This window comes from Pempheris klunzingeri, chromosome 7 (assembly GCF_042242105.1).
Source record: "Pempheris klunzingeri isolate RE-2024b chromosome 7, fPemKlu1.hap1, whole genome shotgun sequence".
In the NCBI taxonomy this organism is placed as follows: Eukaryota; Metazoa; Chordata; class Actinopteri; order Acropomatiformes; family Pempheridae; genus Pempheris; species Pempheris klunzingeri.
In genome coordinates, this window is record NC_092018.1 from 27,157,257 (window position 1) to 27,178,370 (window position 21,114).

Below are 21,114 nucleotides of genomic sequence, written 5' to 3' on the forward strand. Positions count from 1 at the left end.
ATAGATGTTTAAGATCTATGAAAAAAAAATAAAACTTTAAGACTAATACTTGACAGAGGTACTTTTATTTTTCATGTTTACTGCTGTGAAAGGGGGGAAGTTGTGCATTGTATAATACATGGGTATATTGTATTCATAAAGCATTCTCAATGAGAGTAACATGGACGGGGGGGAGGGTGGTGGGGGGTGGGGTGCTCCTGTGACTTTTTACTTGTTCTGTCATGTCTGGAAAAGCAGCAGTTAACACTTTTTGCACATGCATATTTAGCATTCTAACAGATGCTTTATGAATATATTCTGTGTTTGATCTCGAATCATTTCTAATAGAGTAAATAGTTTTGTTGTACTGAAAGATGAACTATGTAGTCTGTAGCTCAGCATGTTCTATAGTCCAGATGCATGAATCCTTGAACATTTTATATAAAGATAAGTCTAGTGTAGTCCAACTTTTGTATCTGCTCCTGAACGCCTTGTTTTGTATATTGCTTTCTTGTAAAGTAGCACGCAAAGGTCACTTAGCCTATGTTGCCATCAGAGAATAATTTCAGAAGTAATTATTTATTAAATGTAAATATGTAATGTTATTTTTGTGTTTAACAACTAATGCAATTGTTGAAATATGACTAGGTGTCATCAGATATTTCTTTCTCTGTGTTCTAATTTGCCATTGTCATAGTGCAAACTATTGAAATGCCATCACCATATTTTTTTTATTTCTTTTCCTCACCCGCTTGGCAAAACAGAAGAAGAGTGTTCATTTCACACCTTAAAGGCTCTGTTTCCGTCACGTAAGTGAGCAACTGAGGATACCAAGATTACGCTCCCTTCGTCTAATGCAGATGACATGGGTACCCTTAGTTTCTGGTATGCAACATGTGTACTTTATATGACATTCCTTTAGTACTGCTATGCCTTTGGGTAGTTGTAGGAATCTTCTTTGTTCCTCCAAGACACTCAATACTGTTTGTTGGTAGGAGATAGTAACCCTAGCCAATGCATTAGACAAGAAGTATGGTATCTTCAGTTGTTTCTCTGAGTGTTGTACATGACAATGTCCGTCTCCTGCAATAAGTCTCCTGCTGTAACTCATGATAAGCTAAAAGGCCATTGTTGTATGATAAAGCTCAATTATCGAAAAAAAGTTCAGTTAAAGACGCTGGCACTAACATTTAGACGACCTTCGGTGCAGCAGTACATGCTGCATCCTTGGAAAACAAATCTAGAAAACCTTCCAATTCTATGCACAAACCCAAAGAAAAGCATAAAGATTTTAAAAAGCATTCATTTGGTTTTGCACTTCTAATGTAAGTTGGCTTTTTGCTCTGGCCAGTTTTGGGATCCTTTTTTCTCGTATGCAAAGAATAACGTACAAAGAGATATATACGTTTCTCAGATGTAAAAACGCTTAACGTTTAAAAATCAGCACTAATTTTGAACCAACGTTGATCAGATGCCAACTTACTGATTTAAAGTGAGACTATGCGACTTTTGCTGAGCAGATGTAGCTACGAATTACAATTATGGGAAAATGCTAAATATTCTCCCAGCATTTAGCCTTGAAACTGTGACGCAAGTGGTGAATAATCATTAAGTCAGAAAAACGACTCAGTTATGTCCTGTATTTACCCAAAGTTTGCTAACGATAGCCACCATATGCTGCTGCTCATACCAGCCCATGAGAGGCTGTAGCAGCGAAGCCCTCGGGTGTATGGAGATGAGCAGCGGTGCGTTTTGTGTCTCAAGAATTCAGCTTTTCTTTGTGCAAGTGAAGGAATGTTTTATTTGTTCCTCCTGCAGTTGCGTAGTCTCGCTTTAAACTCGGTCCAATCAAATACCAAATGCAGCAGAATGATTTTGATGTTACTTGTTCTGCTGTTTGAATTATGTTCACACATACTGTAAATAATAATATAGCCTCATATGAATGGAATCTTTAACCATCTGTCTTCCCAAAGTGCAATTTAAAGGAGCCTTTTAGCTCATGATTACAGAAAAGGAATAGTGACTAGTAGTTTCTCTGTAACCCAGTTGTATCAGTCAATATCTATATCTATATATATATATATATATATTTGAGAGGAAGGAAAGTGAATGTGATATAAATATGTCCCACCTGTCCCAAATGCAAATGTACCTATTTATGTGAGAGAAACTGCCCTGCCTTTGATATTCATTGTTAGGAAATGTTGTCACCTTACATTGATGTGGGAGTTAGTCGATGTCATGCTTAAATTCTGTGTTGCTGTAGTTTATTCATAGCAGCTTGAAAAAAAAACAAAAAAAAAAAACACTGTTTCTACCTGACAGAGGGGGGGAGGAGAGGCGGGGGGAGTGGGGGAGGGAGAGTGTATCTATACCTGAGTGCACAGGTCAACATCCAGGGAGGTAGACGTGAGAGCTATGGTGGCCCTGCTGAGACAGAAAGGACTTAAGAGAAGGAGGGGAGTAGTGACTGAGGTGTGAGAGACGGCTGACTTTTTAACACCCTCAACTGTCCCTTACGGGTCTCCCATTAGGTTCCGTTGGAAAAATCGGGTCCGCCCAGAAGAGCAGCCTCTCCCACAGTGCGTCCACACGTCCCTGGCTCTGGCCCTGCCACCGTGGGGCCCGGCAGTCCCATCAGGGCCCCACTGGACATGTACTCCTCCAAACAGAAAAAGGGACTGCTCTCCAAAGGGAAGAAACTATTGCAAAGACTTGGCGCTGTAAAATAATTTCTTGACATAACTTGGAGAGTGTCATCCACTTTCTTGTAGTGTTAAAACATATATATATATAAAACACAGTGGACAGGTGGCATTTGTGTGCTTAGCAAATGCTTTATTCTTGTACATCTGTTGTATACTAGAATACTTGTATTTTGTTAACAGCATCAACTACATATTTTCAATAACACATTTCATATTATGGTCCCGAGACCTCATGGTGTCGGCCGATGTAGTATTGAGTATTTTACCTCCAAGTCTCTGGCTGATGAGGTTTTTGCAGTAGACAGAGACGGGGCCCCACGACATTCTCCATTTTTGCACTTGGTCAAGTCAGACGGCACTTAAAACACCACATTACGAGTCTGACCAGTGTCTCTGTGCACAGAAATCAGAATGTCGTTCAAACCCCCCCACCTCCCCGGGGGCTTAATTAAACCTTGGGGTCCACTTTGAACCCGAAGGCTTGGAGGTCGTCGGCCTGAGCTCGATCTAAACGGCCAGTCACGTGAAAGCGTACGAGAGGTTTGCATGCTCTACTTCAGCACATTCCCTCCTGACCCTTTGAGAGTGCATGTGATGTGACGGGCTCCGTGTGGAACCCGGAGCATGCCGTACTTTAATATGGCGTGGCTGACTTGCCGTGCAGTATACTGTGACTAATTAAACTCCTACTCTTCTTCCCTATTTCAACGACTGTGATGGAGGCAAGCGCCCCCCCCACCCCCCCACCAACAAACACATCAGACACCTACAAAACAAGCACATACCGTACCTACTACAGGGTCTCTGCAGTAAAATCAGCCAGAATTGAAATGCCTAGTAGATCCAACCTCCATGTATTTGCCTTATAATTGCACAATGGTTAGTACTTTGTCCAGTAGCGCGTGCAGTTCCATGCCTACTATTGATTTATGTTGTTACTTCATAAAACAAGATCTGTTTGCAGATGTTAATCCTGACTTGTGATGTGCAGGGTATTTGTGTGACTGTTGTGTTTTACATAGGACCAGAGCTTACACATAACCGTCCAGGACTCCCATGTTGACAGTGTCCACCATCCATTGTTCAGCCCAAAACAGAAATTATTTTTAACCTCAGAAAAATACCTTTAGATTAATGTAAATGGGTGAAAAGAACAAAGGTTCCCTGCGCGCCATTTTTTTGGGGGGCTACAGAGTAAATATAAAAAGGGACTATTTTTGTTTGAGTTCACTGTTTTCGATGCCACACTGATGCACATCTGATTTCAAACAAAGTCTACTCTACAGAGGAAACACTGTTACATAAACAGATAAAAGAACAAATAGAAGTAGTTAATCTGTGTGCTATAGCATCAGCAAATGAAGTCCTGCTATTGTACTGCACTTGTTTCATAACATGCAACACTTCTGGGGCTTCACCGGACGAAAGGTTAGACTGTTTTCACAGTAGTTAACAGTGAGACACAAGGCTACCTCTACGCTGACCCTCTACCCTTCGAACCCAAAATCTATTAGATCTGAAATATGTTTATTCAAGCCAATCTGTCATTGATGCCTGTTCAGTGTCCCGAGTCATGTTGGTGCAGGATACAAGTACTGTATATCAATATATATATCTACACCTTAATGTAGAGTAGTGAATGTATGATGAATTGAAAGCCAATGTATTTTCAAAGCTGCCCAAAAGGATTGTGCAGATGTCCGTCTTTGTGCGTGAAATGAAACAGTCCACCTTTATTTCATCACGCCATTCCGTTTTCCCATTTCATCCTCATGTATTTTAAAATCTAGCCTATTTTTTCTATACACAAGAGTTGAACTGAAACTGCCAAAAAAGAATGTATGCAAAACATTCTGTAATACTTTCTGTACAATTCTCGGCCAACAGCCATGTTAACCTGCGGTAAACCGACGTACATCTTTTCCTCTTTATGGACCATGTCTTCAGACATTGCTTCTATTCATTTTGAGTGACTGTTGCTCTTTTTGTACTTTGTCCATTTGTAAAATTGTTTTTAAATGTTTATACTTGATTTTCAAACTGCCTTTTTTGTACATTTAACTTTATAATCAAACAGTGCAAGCTTTCCCCATGGTGTCTTGAAGACCATATTGTTTAAAAGTCTGCAATTGTGTGCTAGCTTTATGATAAGAATTATCAGCCTATATTGATGGTTACAAATTATTGTGTGGGTGTGCATGTGCAATCTTTTCTAAAAAAAAAAAGTCTAAATAAATTTGATATTTTGTAATGTTTGCTTGGTGTGATTTCATTTAAAAAGGCAGAGCTGACATATACCACACCAACAAATGTTTATTAGAACCATTTGGAACACAACAACAACAGCAACAGGACCGAGGTGTTGGCCAGTATGACGCTTAATACTACGGTTCACCATATGTTAAATCCCAACTATGGAGGGCAGTCATTGCCATAAACTAATCACTGGGAGGCTCACTTGTATAACAAACAGAAAGATTTTAGGTTCCCCTATGAAAAATAAGGTTAGCTTAGATACGTTTCTTTAATCAAAAGGCATATAAATATTTCTCATTTCAGAGACTACGTGAATTAACTCAGATCAAGTTTCTTGTGACGTTTCTTCAATGATGCAAACCCCAAGTGTATCATTTCAACCTGCCTTTGACCTTGAATTGTGGCTTTGTCTTTGCATTAGACTTCAATATAAGTAATGCGAACTTCTTGTACTGCGTAACTCAATACACAGGGCTGTTTGAGTCTGATGCTAGAAATCCAAACTCTACGTATCATCAAAACTCAATACACATGCATTTAAAGTAAAGAGAACTTTTCTAACTGAAGGTTTAAATCCACACAGTTCTTTACCAGGTAACTTAAGAGTCAGAGCCCAGCAAATGGCTCATCTTGTTCTCCTTATAGGTAGAAGAGGAAGTCGTCCAGTTTCACATTGGGCTCCCTGTGAATGCTCTGGCCCACCAGGTAAGCCAGCTTGTGGGCGTACTGGCAGGGAGCAGGCACTCTGATGGTCCCCTGAAGCAGAAAGAAAGAAAGAAAGAAAGATAGATAGATATGTTTGACCATTATTACTATGCTCCTACGGCAAATGTTGGCTCTGATCACTTGATTCTTATTAAAAGGAGCACCAGGAAGACATTTTCAGTGCAGCTGCAGTCATGATGTTCACACACTGCACATGTTTGTCCAGACCAGTTGAGAAAGGAGGAATTAAACTTACTGGGGTAGTGATTTCAGAGCCAGCCTACCTGCCAGTTGTAGTACATGTGGCACAGCTTGTAGGTGAGCCGCTGCATGTGATCGGGCTTCAGTCCGCTGGTGTCGTACACAACATTGTAGTGGGTTGGTGAGACGCTTCCACCTCCACGGACAGACTGGCTCACGATGTAGAAGTCATACCTGGCAAACAAAGGCTGCAACACTTAACAACTCCAACTTACTGAACCCATGAATAGATGCTGAACAGTTAAACATACCACTCTGGACGGGTGACCTCCGAGTCAACGACAGTGCCTGGGGGAGGGTTGGACACCTTGCCATGGAAGTGGGAGAAGAACCTGCTGCTGACGCGCTTCTTCACCACCACCACAGTCAACTTTGGTCTATGGCAGGCGGACAGAGAGGAGCCATCAAAAACTTGCAGTATAATATTTTTGTTCAAGCTCTTGTGGCGTGTGTGTGTGTGAGCTCCCCCACTCAGCAACTGATGTGTGAGTGGTGCAAAGGAGGATACATGCAAACCACAGTCAATATTAATAGGCAAATCAGAGGACAGACAGGAAAGAGACTAATACAGAATACACTATGTCCTCAGAACATTGATGGTTTCACAAACCAAGCCAAAAAAAAAACAAAAAAAACACACGCACATGTAGTCGTGCCCCATGGACTTGATCGAGTCCATGATTTGTGAAACCTCATAGTTGACCACGCTGTGCAGCTGGCCGTCTCCCACTCCATCTCGGTACACAATGATGCGTGAAGGAAGGCAGTTGTTGAACTTCAGGTAGTCTTTCAGTGCAGCTGCAAAGCAAATACAAAGTTATGGCAGTTGTGCTGAGAGTGGTATTAGAGAACAGTTTGTAAAGTTTGTTAAAGTTGGGAGAGCGACTTGCCACTTAAGGCCATCTTCAGTGAGTCCATGATTTCCTGACCTCTGTGCTGCAGCACACACTTTGAGAACCACCTTGTCAAAGATCAGAAACATCACACAATGTACCGATTGTACTATGGCACTGAAAACAGAAATAGGTACCTTTTCTAAAAATCTCTTTAAGTCAAACTGTCACTATGTATTGCAGACCACGGAACAGTATGGAAAGAAACCGTGCCAGCACAAACTAACCTGCTCATGCCCTGGTTCAGACTGGCCACTAGAGCTCCAATGGACCTTTTCCCAGCAGAGATGTCATGGTAGCAGTCGATGCCCACGATCATCAGCTGTTTGAGCTGCACAGAGAGGTGGAACAAGTTAGGAGCAGTATGTTATGTTCCAGTTCGGTCACAAACAATCATGGAAACTAATGCACCATCTGCCTCCCCTGCCTAAGACACACACATGTTCAATTTCACTAAGTTACAGAACACATGCACCGACCGCGACCTTGGGGACATCCTTTAATAGTCGTGCCCAGGGCGTGTGTAATAGTGATGCCAGCTCTAGGAGTGGTGTTATTTGAATAACTCACTCAAGATAGGATTTTCCTGTTAAGTCAGTTATTCATTCCCACTGCAGCTCTAGAGCCAGCTATCCGCAAGATGCAGACAAAGAGCTGGGAGCTCTGGGCGCAGGCGATACAGAGGAAGACATTCAAACATTGTTCATTCAACGTTACATCTAAGACCCACATAGTATGACACAAAGCCAGATGAAAGTTGTCAGTGTCTAATTTTACTGTCGCCATGTGATGTGGTGGTTCACTTTTACACTGTGATAAGCGATTTTAGACCCTAGCATGTGTCTTTATGTGTTCAACCTGCTTTTACTGCCAAGTCAGTTTGGATATATCCTTCAACAATATTGTAGACTCGTCTGTCTGCGTCTCTCTGAAGTCGTTTTTTCATATTTCCGAAAATTAGATTCTCTCTCTTCAGGCAGTGCAGTCAGCAGTGTCAGCAAGTCTACTGGAGAACTACATGGTTCTTGGTTTCCCATAACACACCTTCAACTTCAATTTCTTCAATGTAATTAATTCATTCATTCATTAGTGTGAGCATGACTTACAGGGATTTCCACACTCCAGAGCTCTCCTCCTATCTTGCAAGCCATCTGTAGTGCAATCTTGGTAGCCACAGTCATGAGTGCCTGAGGCCGGCTGAGGGTGTAGGCCACCACACACTGGCTGGGAGTGGGGCAGTCCACACAAAGGTACTTCTTGACGCTGTCGTACTTGTCCTTTCTCTTGCTGGACAGGACCACCACCACCTAACAGACACAAGCCACACTAAGGTCTCATACTGCTGTGTTAACGGGGCACATCTCTATGCCCCAAAACACAGCATGCAAACGTTAAAGCTTTTTAATGGTTCACGTGACATGTCACAAGTTGTGAAGGTGACCAGCCCCTCAATGTTTGTGAATTATGTATAGAGTCACTAACCATCTGTGTATCAGGTCCAATGTTGTGCTGCAGCGCTCTGAGGAGAGATTCCTGATGATCCTCATACTCGATCCTGAGTAAAGGACCAGGTTACAATTATTAAGTGAACTGGGGATGCACAGATAGCGACTCAAACAGCTGGATCAGGGATCTCTGACAATAGCGCTGATCAACGAACCAAACTATTCAATTCTATGTCTACGAGTGTATACTAGTGTACTACGTCATGTGTCGGCAGCACACCAGTACTGGCTGTGATCATCCGTCTGAACAGAAACATCTCCATGCTACTCTGGACAGGCTTTCTAAGCTTTTAGTAAAGTTCACTTTGAAGAGGACCATCAAAATTGGCTGAGGACCAAAACCAAGTATTGGACTCAGTATCTGGACTGAAAGAGTCAGATCAGTGCATCCCCAACCATAACCACGCAATCATGCTGGGCAATGTGACCAAAACTGAATATAACCATATATAAAGTTGAACTGACACTTCTCTAAAAAGTACAACATATATATTAGACTGTATTCGTTTTCGCTAGATGTACCTAATAAACACCAGTGCAATTAAATGTAATTGGGGAGAAAAAAAAAAAAAAAAAACACCAACCCTCTAAATTCAGGGATTTCAGGCACCAGTCATAAATAATTTCACTCTTTAAAGTTGCAATCACCTCCTTCCATCACAAAATAGGATTTTTGATTGTAGGATGCACGTTGAGGTTATGCTAGAACTCACACGATGGCTCTCTGTATGCGAATACCAAGTGGCCCTGAGACTTTGCTGAGGGTTTGCAGGAGGGCCTGAGCTTCGTTGTGGTTACGACGGGTGTGAAACATGAGCCAGTTACTCAGCGGACAGCAGCTGATCAGAGGAACCCCTCGCATTTCTCGGGACCACTCAACTGTCATGGGATCGTACGTATACTAGGTAACAAAATATTATGTTAATCTCTCAATTAAGATCACATGAATAAATCAATTTAATGAATAAAAAAAAAAAACAACACATTTATATAACCACAAGCATATTATACCGATCTTGATCCCTGGAAAATCCTCTCCGCTGGGAGGACTCTGCCAGTCAGATTTAGGAGTGTCTTATCGAAGTTGAGTCCCCACTTATCCAACTCCAACTGTGCGTCAGCATTCCTATGAAATAAATTGTAGGATTTAAACCAAAGCCTCGGATTATGCTGCCTGAAGATGTTGACAGGAAAAAAATGTATTTTAACTTCTGTGCATATGCACAGACTAATTACACAAACTGTGATGAGATGACGATAACTTCTAAAGAACGGTTTACTGACAAGTGATTGAATAGTGTAACTTATCTATACATTTGTGTTAATCTTTTTAAGAAGCAGGCAGGGAAGCACTGTTGTGATGGGGGTCAATGTTAACATTTAATATCATTTGTGATGTTTACAACTTCTCCATTGTCAAGAAGGAGCCAATTGGGACTAATTAGGATTTGCTAAGGCTTGAAATCACATCTACCCACCCATGTGTTGATTAAACCTACTCTGCAGGCTGGCCATGAACTGCTGCAATGCACATCTAGTGTGGCCAAATATCAGTTCATCAAATGCTGCAAGCACCAATTTATGACTATGAAACTCTTGACCACAAGTACACTGATAAAACATGGTTCACTGATCAGATTGATGACACATTGATTATCACCCACTTCTGAATGTTAGTGACAAATCTGTTGAGGCGTCCGTCCCTCTGCTCTGGGGTCAGTCTGGTGTGGCTGGTCAAACCCTTCATGATGTTCATGTCGGCTCGCATCTTGTCAGTCAAGCCTGTCCAACACAATGAGATTCCACTTAAAGTTTATGACAAATTTCACTCAATGCTTACAGTTAACCACGGAGCACATCTGAGCACAGAGACTTTTAGCAGCATTCAACTGCTGTCACCAATAATCACATAAGATTTTAGGCCCGTCTGCACTTTTATGCTTTTGCCTGTAGTCTTGTGATCAGAAGGAAAGGAATCAGGAAAGACTAACACACTGGAGAACAGGATACCTGTAAGGTAGCACAGCTCTGGAACAAGCATGGCAGGGCCAGGAGGAGGACCTCCACTTGGACCCATCCTCTTCACATGGCTGATCAGCAGCACCTGGTTACCATCAGTGATGTCCAGGCCATATTGCTTAGAACAGAAAGTATGAATATGATTAATAATTATTGATATCAATTATTGTCCTAGTTACACCAATACTTGTGTTGAGTACATGACATCTACCGTCTTGTAATAGTTCTTGAAGGAAATGTCAGTGTCTCCCCTCTTGAATGTGTTGTTGGGGGTGTGATCCCATGCAATGTCATCAATCCTGTAGGTTTTGTTGTTGTACCTAAAGTGGGAGTACATACACAGAGGTGCACTGAAACAGATGCAATTGTTTGGCTGATAAACAGCACCTCCAAGCCCTGTATTAGAAAAGATGCAAGACCTAATAACTCAAGAATGTGTGTGTGAAATGTGGCTCATACTTAGTGAGGACGATGAGTCCAATAAGCTCCTTAGCGCAGATGTCAGGGAAGCGCTGACTTCCACATTGCTGCCTCAGGTTGGCCATAAAGTCAAGCACCGTCTCACTACGCAGCACCTTGTGGCTCACATCAATACACAACATGATGGACGACTCGTACTGCAAGATGGTGGTGGCGTAGCCTGGCCAGATGGTCAGCCTAGGATAGACAGGACAGGCTCATCGAACTGAACTCCTACTGAACTCAGCTACAGCTGCTCACTGGGTTTAAACCTGTCTATTGGGACAAGCAATCAAGATAAAACATTTACTTCACCTTTACTAAAATAAGATACTATAGTCCAGCATCTTATTTTACACCAAAAGCAAACCATCAGGTTTTATACACTTCATTTCTTATACAGTCCACGTTGACAAAAAAAGGAGATTACTCTAATTAAACCAATCAAAAATATACCTATATAGAGCCATCCGACTGCACTGACTAGTTCCCACTTTAGGGAAAGGTATACATAAATGATGAGAAACAGCTGAAAAAGAGTGAATCCACCGTGTCCTCTCTGGGATGTGAAGTTCTCTAATCCCGAGGGAGTATTTAAAAGAATGGTGGAATGAACTGAGAAAATCTTTCTGTTTATATATACCCCTATTATCAGGTTTCTTATTTGAGAAGCTTGATAGAGCTGTATAAAAGGAAATAGTGAGGAAAATGCAGATACTTGTGTTGTGGGACGTCGAGTGGATCATTGGGGTTGTAATAGTTGCGTCCAATCTGCTGCATGTTAAGAATTCTCAAGATCCTGAAGAAATGAGAAAACACCATTGATCGGAAATTTCCAAAATGCTGCAGTGAATTGTTCTAGTATCAAACCTTATGCAATCAAATGTGATGGAGAGAAAAAAAGAGAGACTTGGAAAATCTACCTTCTGAACATGATGTTGTAAAATTGGATGCACACTGGAGATGTTGGTGGCAGTTCATTTGTCAGAGTGACTGTTATCTGAACCTTCTCTCCATTCCTCGTCTCGCTGTGGAGCACAGTCTCCTAAACACAAATTAGACATTACAGGACAAGGAAGGAAACCTACACTTGTCTGGGGAGAGCAAAATTAAATTAAGTTATGATAGAACCTTCAAATAAAATAGGTAAAAATTAATATGTATAGTAATATGTAAACTCTTCATTCATTAGTTAAAAAACAAACAAAAAAAACAGTTGTTGCCTTAATTTTGTTAGTTCCTCTAAATGTTTGATTTTAGAATCATCAGATTACCTTGTTGTGCAATTTGTGAGGCAGAAAAAGCAGAGCTCCATCAAAGCTCCGCGCTGAGCCGAGCACTTCCTCGTGATGGAAGAGGAGGGCAGATCTCAGGCGACGCGACTCCATTTGTGGTTTGTAGTCCACATGGTACTGATACAGAACCCACTGAGGGCGGGACAGGATGCGGAAGTAGTTCGCCGTCAGAGGAATCACAGCACCACTTGTTCCTGAGGAAGTACGCACACAAAGGAGGGAGTGATATATAATGCTCTCCACCAAATGTATATTTACTGAATGTTGGTGTACGTCAGTTTGGAATGATGACTGACCACATTTTGATTCCTTAACATGCTCCATGGCCTGCCTGGTATTAATCCCTGAATCGTTGAAATCTCGGCGGCGTCCACCTCTTTCTCCCAGCTTTACCTGCTGAAATCCGCCTGAAATCTGTCGAACAGCTGATAAAAACAAATTAATATGGTTAAGACTAGCTTGCATTCTAGTTTTTGTGATGCAAAAGTAAAGCTTAACTAGAACCAGTCAAGCTGCAATTTACATCTGTCTGTCCAGACCCAAGATTAGTGTCATCAATTCAGATACAACCAATTGTGAATTATCATCTCCCCCACTGGTCCTCAGTTATGGTGCTGAATTCTGGCCAGAAAAATTAATAATAATGTTTTGCAGAACAATATGCTGCCACAGGTAAGTTGCCCTTTTAGGCATAAAATGCCATAATTTGATCATTTTATTCTACCAGGCATTTGTGTGAAATTTAGTCATAATGAGTGAACGAAGTCATGGCCAAAAACGTGTTTTGTGAGGTCTTATCAGTTTATCCTTGAGTCCATGAGGACATTTGTGCCAAGCTTGAATAAAGTCTCTCCAGGTGTTCCTGAGATATCACACTCACGAGGATGGGTCGGACAGAAAAATATAGTGCCTCCTGCCACGACTATCACCAGCGCAGAGGCGTACAAATACAACAGGCTGTATGAGAACAAGATTAGATCGCCTACTTCACAGTCCTGAGAACAAACATTAGAAACAGGAAATGTTTTAGGGATTAGCAAGTAAAATTTATCACTGCAGTGCAGGAGGAATGCATACTCCTCAAGTCCAGTGTGTGTCTATCCAATGGTTTTTTGTTTTATGATTTCCTGATTTGATTTAGGGCAGCCTCACGGTATGAAGGTCCTGGGTTCAAATCCGCTGGCTGACAGGCTTGTGGTTTGAACTTTCTGAGTAGAGTTTGCATGCTTTCGCTGTGCTTGCGTGGGTTTTCTCCAGGTTCTGCAGTTTCCTTCCAAAGTCCAAAGACATGCGGGTTAGGTTAACTGGTGACTCTAAGTAGCCCGTAGGTGTGAGTGTGAATGGTTATCTGTCTATGTGTTGGCCCTGTGATTGACTGGCGACCAGTCCAAGGTGTGCTCCGCCTCCTGCCCAATGTCAGGAGGCAGAGTACCACAAGATAAGCGGTATAGACAATGGATGCATGGTTTGACTTACATTTCTGCAGAGACTTTCAAAACATAAGGAACAGCAAAGATCATTTGACATAAGAAACAACTTTATCATGACTTTGTTTGACTATACCTTCTTCAGAAAAGGGTCCTGGAGCACCCTTCTGCCTCCCTCTACCCACCAGCTCTGCCTCTGAGGGTGGGGCAGCCACTGGTGCAGGCTCTCGAGCCTGGCTCTTCAGGAAAGAAGAAAGTTGGAGATGTGGCAATGAGGCATACAGTCCATTCTCTTCGATGGAAAAACGGCAGTTTTGTTGACCGATTTTGGCACCTTGCCAATGACTTCAACAGTGTGCATGACCAAGGGCACTGGTCAAACTGAGCTGAATATACTAAACTTCAACTGTCCATTTGCATTTCGCACAAAAGATTACTAATCAAGTGGTGTGTCCTTCCTTGCATTTCCACACTCAAGCTTCCTCTAAGGGGAATTAAAGCATTAATCTTGTATTGATGTATCAAGATAACTGGATACTATGCACATGTACTTAGTGTCTTGTCCCAACGATTTTACATCAAAACCACAAGATCCAATGAAACTAGCACTTCTTGCCTCTGAAAAAGTTTCATAAATATTTAACTCCTGAGGTGTGGTAATGATTGCCTTGAGTGTGATTTGAAATAACACATATTCTTCTGTAAAGAGCACCTCTCATGGTAACACTGAGCTGTGTGGACCATCCTCAGCATCAGCGACAATTATTTAGATTTGATGTTTCATTGGCGAGCACCACAACCAAAATTAGGCTGCATTACTCTCCAGTTAATTTGGATTGTAACAATCTCAGATACTTTTCAAATCCTGCAGAAATAGAGCCAAAAACATCTACACAATGACAAGGTTTCCACTAGAAGTAAATGTTTTTTTTGAATGATATTTAATGACAGCGTACCTGAACAAGATCTTAAATAATTCACTCACTCAAGGAGATCAATAAAAACAGATAAGATAAGATTCACCAATGTGCAACAGTGCACCGGCACAAAAGTTCATGATGCAATAGCCTGATTAAAGTGTGTACTGGATACAATTTGGGATGAACTTGCGATGCATCGTTTCCGACATCTTTACATCAATGAAATCAGATTTATTATCTCTGCCAGACGTGAGCACTTCTGTTATCTTCACCGCTGTGTAAACTGTAAAGACTGTAGAGAGCTGGTTGGCACACTTTTCGCTCTCTGCTGTGTTTCTCTGACATTATTTATGTTAAAATATTCTTACCAGCAGCAAATAAAAAGTTAAGGTCTCGGGTTTGAGCATCTGTGTTTCAATCTAAGCTGCAAAAATGCTTTAAATGAGGTGATGTGTTTGAAATCATGTGGCGCATTTGTGCCAACAATGAGTTGCTTACCAAGTTTTAGTACTAGAGAGACAAGTAAGTGAGGCAAAGATGTCCTTTAGTTCATTTATAATGTGCCGTTTGCTTAGTAACAACTAAGGAAACAAAATCAAACCATACTGAACTTTATTGCTTAGTTTTTTTTTTTGCATTCCTCCAGTTTTATCGCACATCTAAAGGCATTGGTAATTGCTTCCTGTGTGCTTTGATGTGAGAGAGATGGTATGACATGCATGTAAACTGTCATGGCCGCAGTGATGTGGAGGCACGTGTCCAGTAGAAGCTGCTCTTACCGCTCCAGTGGCGGCGGTCTCTTGACCGCGTGCCCTTCCTCGTGATCTCGCTCGTGCCCGTCCAGTCATTTTCGGACAGCCTCGAAATGTTATAACTATTAAAGAGAATATTCATCCATCACAGAAATTGTAACTACAGAAACATTCAGGACACGATGGCTGGAGTTATCCGTAGAATTAGCTTAGACTGAAAAACATCAGGAGGCCACCAAACTGTTCCAATTCCTCTGACCAAAGTTTAACGTGAAGCCATCAAAATAATCTAACTAAATAATCTAACGCTTACTATGAATTATACACAAATTAAGTTATACATGAAAGCTTTAAATGCGCCCTGCTAATAGAGAGAAGGGAGTTCAGCAAGCTAGCGTTAGCATTGACGCTAGGTCAATGTCAAGCTAGCTTAACACGACATGCTAAAAAAAAAAAAAAAAAGTTACCACCAACTAAACACCTTTCTTTGACATGATAACAAACTCACATAATACATTTTAAATTTCTTAAACTAAACACCATTTACATGTTGTGTTTGTAGACTGGTTTGCTGGCCAACTACCGCTAGTTGATGGATGGAGCTAATGTTGCTCACTGGCTGCTAAAAATCCGATTAAATCTAAGATTGGTGAAGAAATCAGATTCATTCATGCGACTTAATGTCAGTGCAAACATTCGGTGCATAAACTGTAACAGACATACTCACATTAGAAGTTTGTTGTAACTGAGTGCACAATGAAAAACGCTGAACTCGCAGAAACCTTGATATTAAAAAGAAATTGGAGAAAAAGCGTGAAGTTAATTACGGGCCTCTTCACTGAGAAGATTAATACGCTCTGCAAATTTATTTTTTTTTACTCTCCTCAAACACTTCCTCTGTTTACATAAGGCGTCGTTGTCTCGTACATGTGCACTTATTCAGAATCAATCTGATGAAGACATGCACGACGGCTGGCTGAAATAACAATTCATAAAAGCCTGAGAACTATTTTTTAAAGCGCAGTGATTCGTTTAACCCAGTGCTGGTGTGTCTTCTTCTGCAAACAGTGCGGTATCTGGTTGAACCACTAGATGGCAGCAAAGTCCCTGCAGTAAATATACAGACTGGGTCAGCAGCATCTTCCTCACTGAGCTTTCTAACCAAACTCACACACATATTGTTTAATAAATCAGCACACTGACAAATGTCCAGTTTGTGAGCTGTTGAGGCCACACCTGCACTAATAGTAAGAACATTTACCCCTAATGTCACCTTGACTTCTTGTCGTTGATCATAATCGGTAACAGTTTCTGTATAACTTCCAGTTTGTCAACATTCTAAGACAAACTATGTGATAAATAATGTGATGCATTCACATTATAAAGGTTTATGTCAAGTTCAAACAGTGGTGGGTAAATTAAATGAGGATGTGGGTGCTGATTGGCCTTGAGTGAGGCCTTGATAAATGTAGGCAGAGGCTTTGCGTATGAAGCTGATCCTTTCCTTTCACACCAAGTTTAACTTATAATGATGATGAAAAATGTGATGATTCATACATGTAAGTATCAAGAATGCTTTTACAAAGTCAAAGTCAAAAAAAAAAAAAAAAATCCTGCCATGCACTACTTGTCAGAGTTAGCCTACCTGATCACAAGCTATTATTGCAAACTTTTCCTCTCTTCTCTGCAACACCCTCCCATTTGAAACAGAACTTGGCACCTCAGAGGGCATTTTTAGGAAGATGTACGCAAGTCTTTCATGTCTGAGATCTAAGAGTGATTACAGATTCAGACCTGAGGGACCACTCTGGGAGGACCTGCTTCAGTCACTGTTTACCTGCTGGAAGAAGACTGAAGGGAGAAGAAGAAAAAGGCAGGGACATCGATGTCATCGAGCCCGAATGTGGGGGTAAGAAGGGAAAGTCACACAGAGAGCCTCAGAAGACACAGACGTCCACTTAGGTGCGCATGTCTATGAACATGTGAGCGATTACAGATGCTATCCAACATAACACACACACACACACAGTAATATTACATCGTCAAAATGCTGAACAATATGCACCTGACGGTCCAGTAATGCAAAAGCTTTGATTTTTTTTTAAAAAAAAGAAGAAAGGATTTCTTCAAAAACCTTGCTATCTCTTAAAAAACAACAAAGGCCATTGAAATAGAGTAAAAATGAAAGAAAGAGATGAAAATGTGGCCGGGGAGAGGGCTGCAAGCTGAGCGGTGTGAGGCTGAGAAAGGTGCACCCTGCCAGGGACGTTGATGAATGCGCTTCAGGCTTCAAACTTCCCCTGCAGCCCCCAGCAGCGTGGATTCCACGCTAACGCTAATCATGCTCTGTGAGATACTGCGGCCAGAGCTGATGAAAGGAAACATGCAACACAGTTAGGATTTCAAACTGGCTGCACTCTCGCAAAACACACACACACACACACACACACACACACACACACCCTTCCTTCTTACATTATTATCATCACAACCAAGGATGTCACCATCCCCATCACCACCAGGAAGATGCTTCTATATTCGGGCAAAGCATTTGTAGGATATTCATAGCATTCAACCTCACTTCCTGTTTCAGACGTTATAAAACGAAACGTGACGAGAGCTTCCGTTCTACTTAAGTCGCAGTGGTTCCATTAAGCTTGAACTCCTGATTGGAAAAACTAGAACAAGAGGGGATTCTGAATAATAAGGATCATGATATCAGTAAGCGGGTTAGGAAAATTAGATTATTCTCTCGCCTGCCGTGGGACCTAATCTGCTCTGCATCAGTGTGTTCCCCCTTTAAAAGACGCAGCCACTGCGTCACACACACACACACACACAAAAACACACACACACACACACACGACATTGGGTTTCTAAGCCCATGCAGAATAAGCAGTGAAAGCAAGCCCACAGTGTGTTAAGCCTAAAACAAAATGACGTTCTATCTACAATTAAGATGGTTTTGTTACTGGTGGTGCATGTCCGTATGATCACTGAGGTTCAATAATAGCAACAAACTAAAGAATTAAGACTCTTATTTTCTGCAGCATTGTCACTCTACTGGACATTTTACACTTTCAACTCATCACCTAATGCCTGACACAGCACTTAGACAACTCCAAACACACAGCTTGTAACAGCAGGGCCTCATAACCTCCACTGCCTGCTGACTGATGAGAGACTAGTACCATCCAAAGCACCAGTGTTGCCCATGCTACTGAATACTGTACATCTGAAACATAAAATATGTTTAAAGGTACGACAGCATTAAGTGGATACATCCAATGCCGTTATGACAGTTATGACATTAACTGACCTATCTCCATGACAACTCCATCCATCAGAGGAGATGCAATTCAAAGCAAACACAAAGCTTGAAAGTGGAGTTTAAAAAAATAAAAAATAAATCAAACTACTGTTTCCAAGTTAATGAATTTTCTCATCCTAAATACAGTCGCTGTTCACCACCTCCACCTCCAACGTAAACAGAAAACGTTAGTCATCATATTTCCTTCATCATAAATTGAGTATTTATTTTTATACTTGTGAATTTTGATGAATATAATATTTTTTATCTCAGTCAAAAGACTGTGTTTCTTGCTGTGATGGAACACTGTGATCATCTATTTTATGTTTTACCGTACGCTGCATGCAGTATATTCTTTGCATTATGATATCATAAGTGATGTTGGCTCGGCGAACGGCACTGATTCCACGTTGATTTGCCTTTTTACTGATGATTATTTCTTCCTGCACATTTCCTGCAAGCTTGAGTGTGACATATCCCGTTCCATTTTTATTTTGGTGAATACTGTTTCTTCTTCGTTTGATAACACAAACCTTTGCCTCTGAAATAAAAAAAAAAGAGCACATTCATTAGGCATGGGGTCGTCCACTGAATAGAGAAAAGACAGGGGGTAAAGACTTCAAAAAGTAAAGGACATTTGTCAATCATTTGCCAGGTTGCATTAGAGGAAGTAATGGAAGCATCTGACTGTTGTGTTAAAGTTTTTTTTAAGTGTCGTGCTTATGAATACGCTTGATACGTTCAAACACCAGCCAGCCCAGCCCCGTTTTTTTTTTTTTTAGGATAAAGGCTGCAGGAGAAGGAGGAGAAGGCCTGTGCTGACCGTAGACCAGAGAGTCCTGCGGAGACAGAGCCCCCTCGGAGCCAGCCACAGTGAGGATGCCATGTGATCTCTGAAAAGTCAACAAGGGTTGGTCCACAGCTGGGCTGCAGGGGAACAGAGAGCAGACACGTAGCAACACCCTCCTGCTGGGAGCAGCCGAGGAGACAGAGGACTCACAGCCTGCCTGTGAATCTACTGTAGATTCCTTCCCCTGAAATGTGAGCGGACAGCGGGGAGGAATCTTCCCCAATGCAGTTTTCATCATTTCAGATGCAACTCCTATTTTTAGCACACATTTTAGTTTACATACATGGCTGGACACTAACCCTTGGGCTCCTGCATTTTGATTCAACAACAATAAATATCACTCCGTCTCCGCCGAGCGAGCTCACAGTCCATCTCCTCTGTGCCAGAGAGCCACCGCACAATGGGAGCGCTGAAGATTTAATTTCCACAAAAGATTAAGTTGCCTTCTGCATCACTGAAACTTTCTGGGGGTTTTGAAGTTGAAATCTCTGTGGTTATGCCTCTCTTTGTCCGAAGCATCGGTTTGAACAAAGGTGCAGTGAAGCATCAGCAGCAAAGAATCTAATAAGCACAATGTGGGAATAAAGCAGAGGGGAGTGAGCATCAAAGGCAGCCAGGCACAGCATGACTGGCATCGGTCTGAACTCCCAACCTAGGACACTCAGCATGCTCTTCAGCAATCACCCCCTTTAGACCAGTCCTGGGCAGTAATTAAAACCATCATTCCCACTGCCTCGGTATCTCATTAGCCACAGGACCCTGGGCTTTCATCCTTGCTTGTCCAAAAATATCACAACTCCACACCAGCAAAGATGAGTCCCGCGCAACCAAAAACACACGTCTGTGACATCTCTGAGGTGAACAGAGCATTATCTAACTATCATCCAACTCCAAAGAACAGTGGGAGATCGTGAAAGCCCGTCTCTTCATGTCCAATGTAATTATTATTGCGGCTAACAGAGATGATTTGGAGGGAAACTGTCACCCTGCTGTTGGTTGATTAAATCTACCTGTGCAGGAAACAAAGAATAAACACGGATATGAAAGACTAACCAAAACCCAACTATGACACGTCGGCTCTGCAGAGAACAAGGCAGAAAAGGGTGCTTTGTATAATTTTGTTTTCAGCCGCAAACATCAACCGCTGTTTGCGACTAAAACCCATTAAAAAATGAGGACAAACTGATACATTTGAAGCTCCTACGCTTTTACTATCAAAGGGAGGGTTTGAAGTGGGCGAGTATCGGTTGCAGTGGTCAGATTTAGTACTTTGGCTGTAGATAAAAAGAAACTCTTCTTCCCATGTTTAATTCAGTATGAGCCATGACTAACTCATGTAATATACTGGACCTCTGAAGTCAATTGAAGGCTTCTCTGCTCGCTTTGTGTACTGTAGACGGAAATGAACGTGTCACTGTATTGTGATGTACCTCAGCACGGGGATGCAGGATGGGGAAAATCGTTTGCGTAGGTGTATTTTGTTCTTTTTAATCAGTTCTTTTAGCTTAGCAGCAGTGCAGCACTTTGCTAAAACCTTAATCCACTGCATGTCATTACTTGGCATTACTGCCAGCCTGTTTTTGTGCTTTTAAATGACAGCAAAAGAGCTCGTGGAAAGACAGGATGTCAGCACGAGCATCCTTGTGTTTCTGTCAGGTAAACGCTGGCCTCTCCGTCTGTCACTGGCCAGTTTTAAATACATACTATATGTTGAATGTGAAGGTGAACCACGACTACAGAAAAAGATAACACAGTTTCATGAAGAAATTCCA

The 21,114-nt window shown here is 41.7% G+C and overlaps 2 protein-coding genes across 2 annotated transcripts in view; one reads left to right on the forward strand and one right to left on the reverse strand.

Moving 5' to 3' along the window:
• Positions 1-2,714, forward strand: part of rimbp2b (RIMS binding protein 2b) — a 75,689-nt gene extending 72,975 nt beyond the window's left edge. The window contains exon 29 of the mRNA XM_070834061.1: positions 2,517-2,714. Coding sequence (XP_070690162.1) covers positions 2,517-2,714 — 198 coding nt within the window. The remainder of the gene's footprint in view (positions 1-2,516) is intronic.
• Positions 2,715-5,585: 2,871 nt separating this feature from the next.
• piwil1 (piwi-like RNA-mediated gene silencing 1) lies at positions 5,586-15,278 on the reverse strand. Its single transcript, XM_070833482.1, has 20 exons — positions 15,186-15,278; positions 13,647-13,734; positions 12,380-12,508; positions 12,063-12,277; positions 11,712-11,833; positions 11,507-11,587; positions 10,789-10,986; positions 10,541-10,649; positions 10,321-10,447; positions 9,975-10,092; positions 9,322-9,436; positions 9,024-9,211; positions 8,288-8,360; positions 7,912-8,112; positions 7,033-7,136; positions 6,803-6,873; positions 6,557-6,710; positions 6,164-6,289; positions 5,936-6,086; positions 5,586-5,702 (listed from the first exon to the last, which is right to left on the reverse strand). The coding sequence occupies exons 1-20, from the start codon at positions 15,276-15,278 to the stop codon at positions 5,586-5,588; spliced, it is 2,580 nt and encodes an 859-aa protein (XP_070689583.1).
• Positions 15,279-21,114: the final 5,836 nt, after the last annotated feature.

Coding starts and splice junctions, on each gene's coding strand:
- piwil1 (XM_070833482.1), bottom strand. CDS start 15,278: ATGACTGGACGGGCACGAGCGAGATCACGAGGAAGGGCACGCGGTCAA. Junction 10,650..10,788: donor GGACTCATCGTCCTCACTAA/GTATGAGCCACA, acceptor CTCCCACTTTAG/GTACAACAACAAAACCTACA. Junction 6,087..6,163: donor GAGGTCACCCGTCCAGAGTG/GTATGTTTAACT, acceptor TTTGTTTGCCAG/GTATGACTTCTACATCGTGA.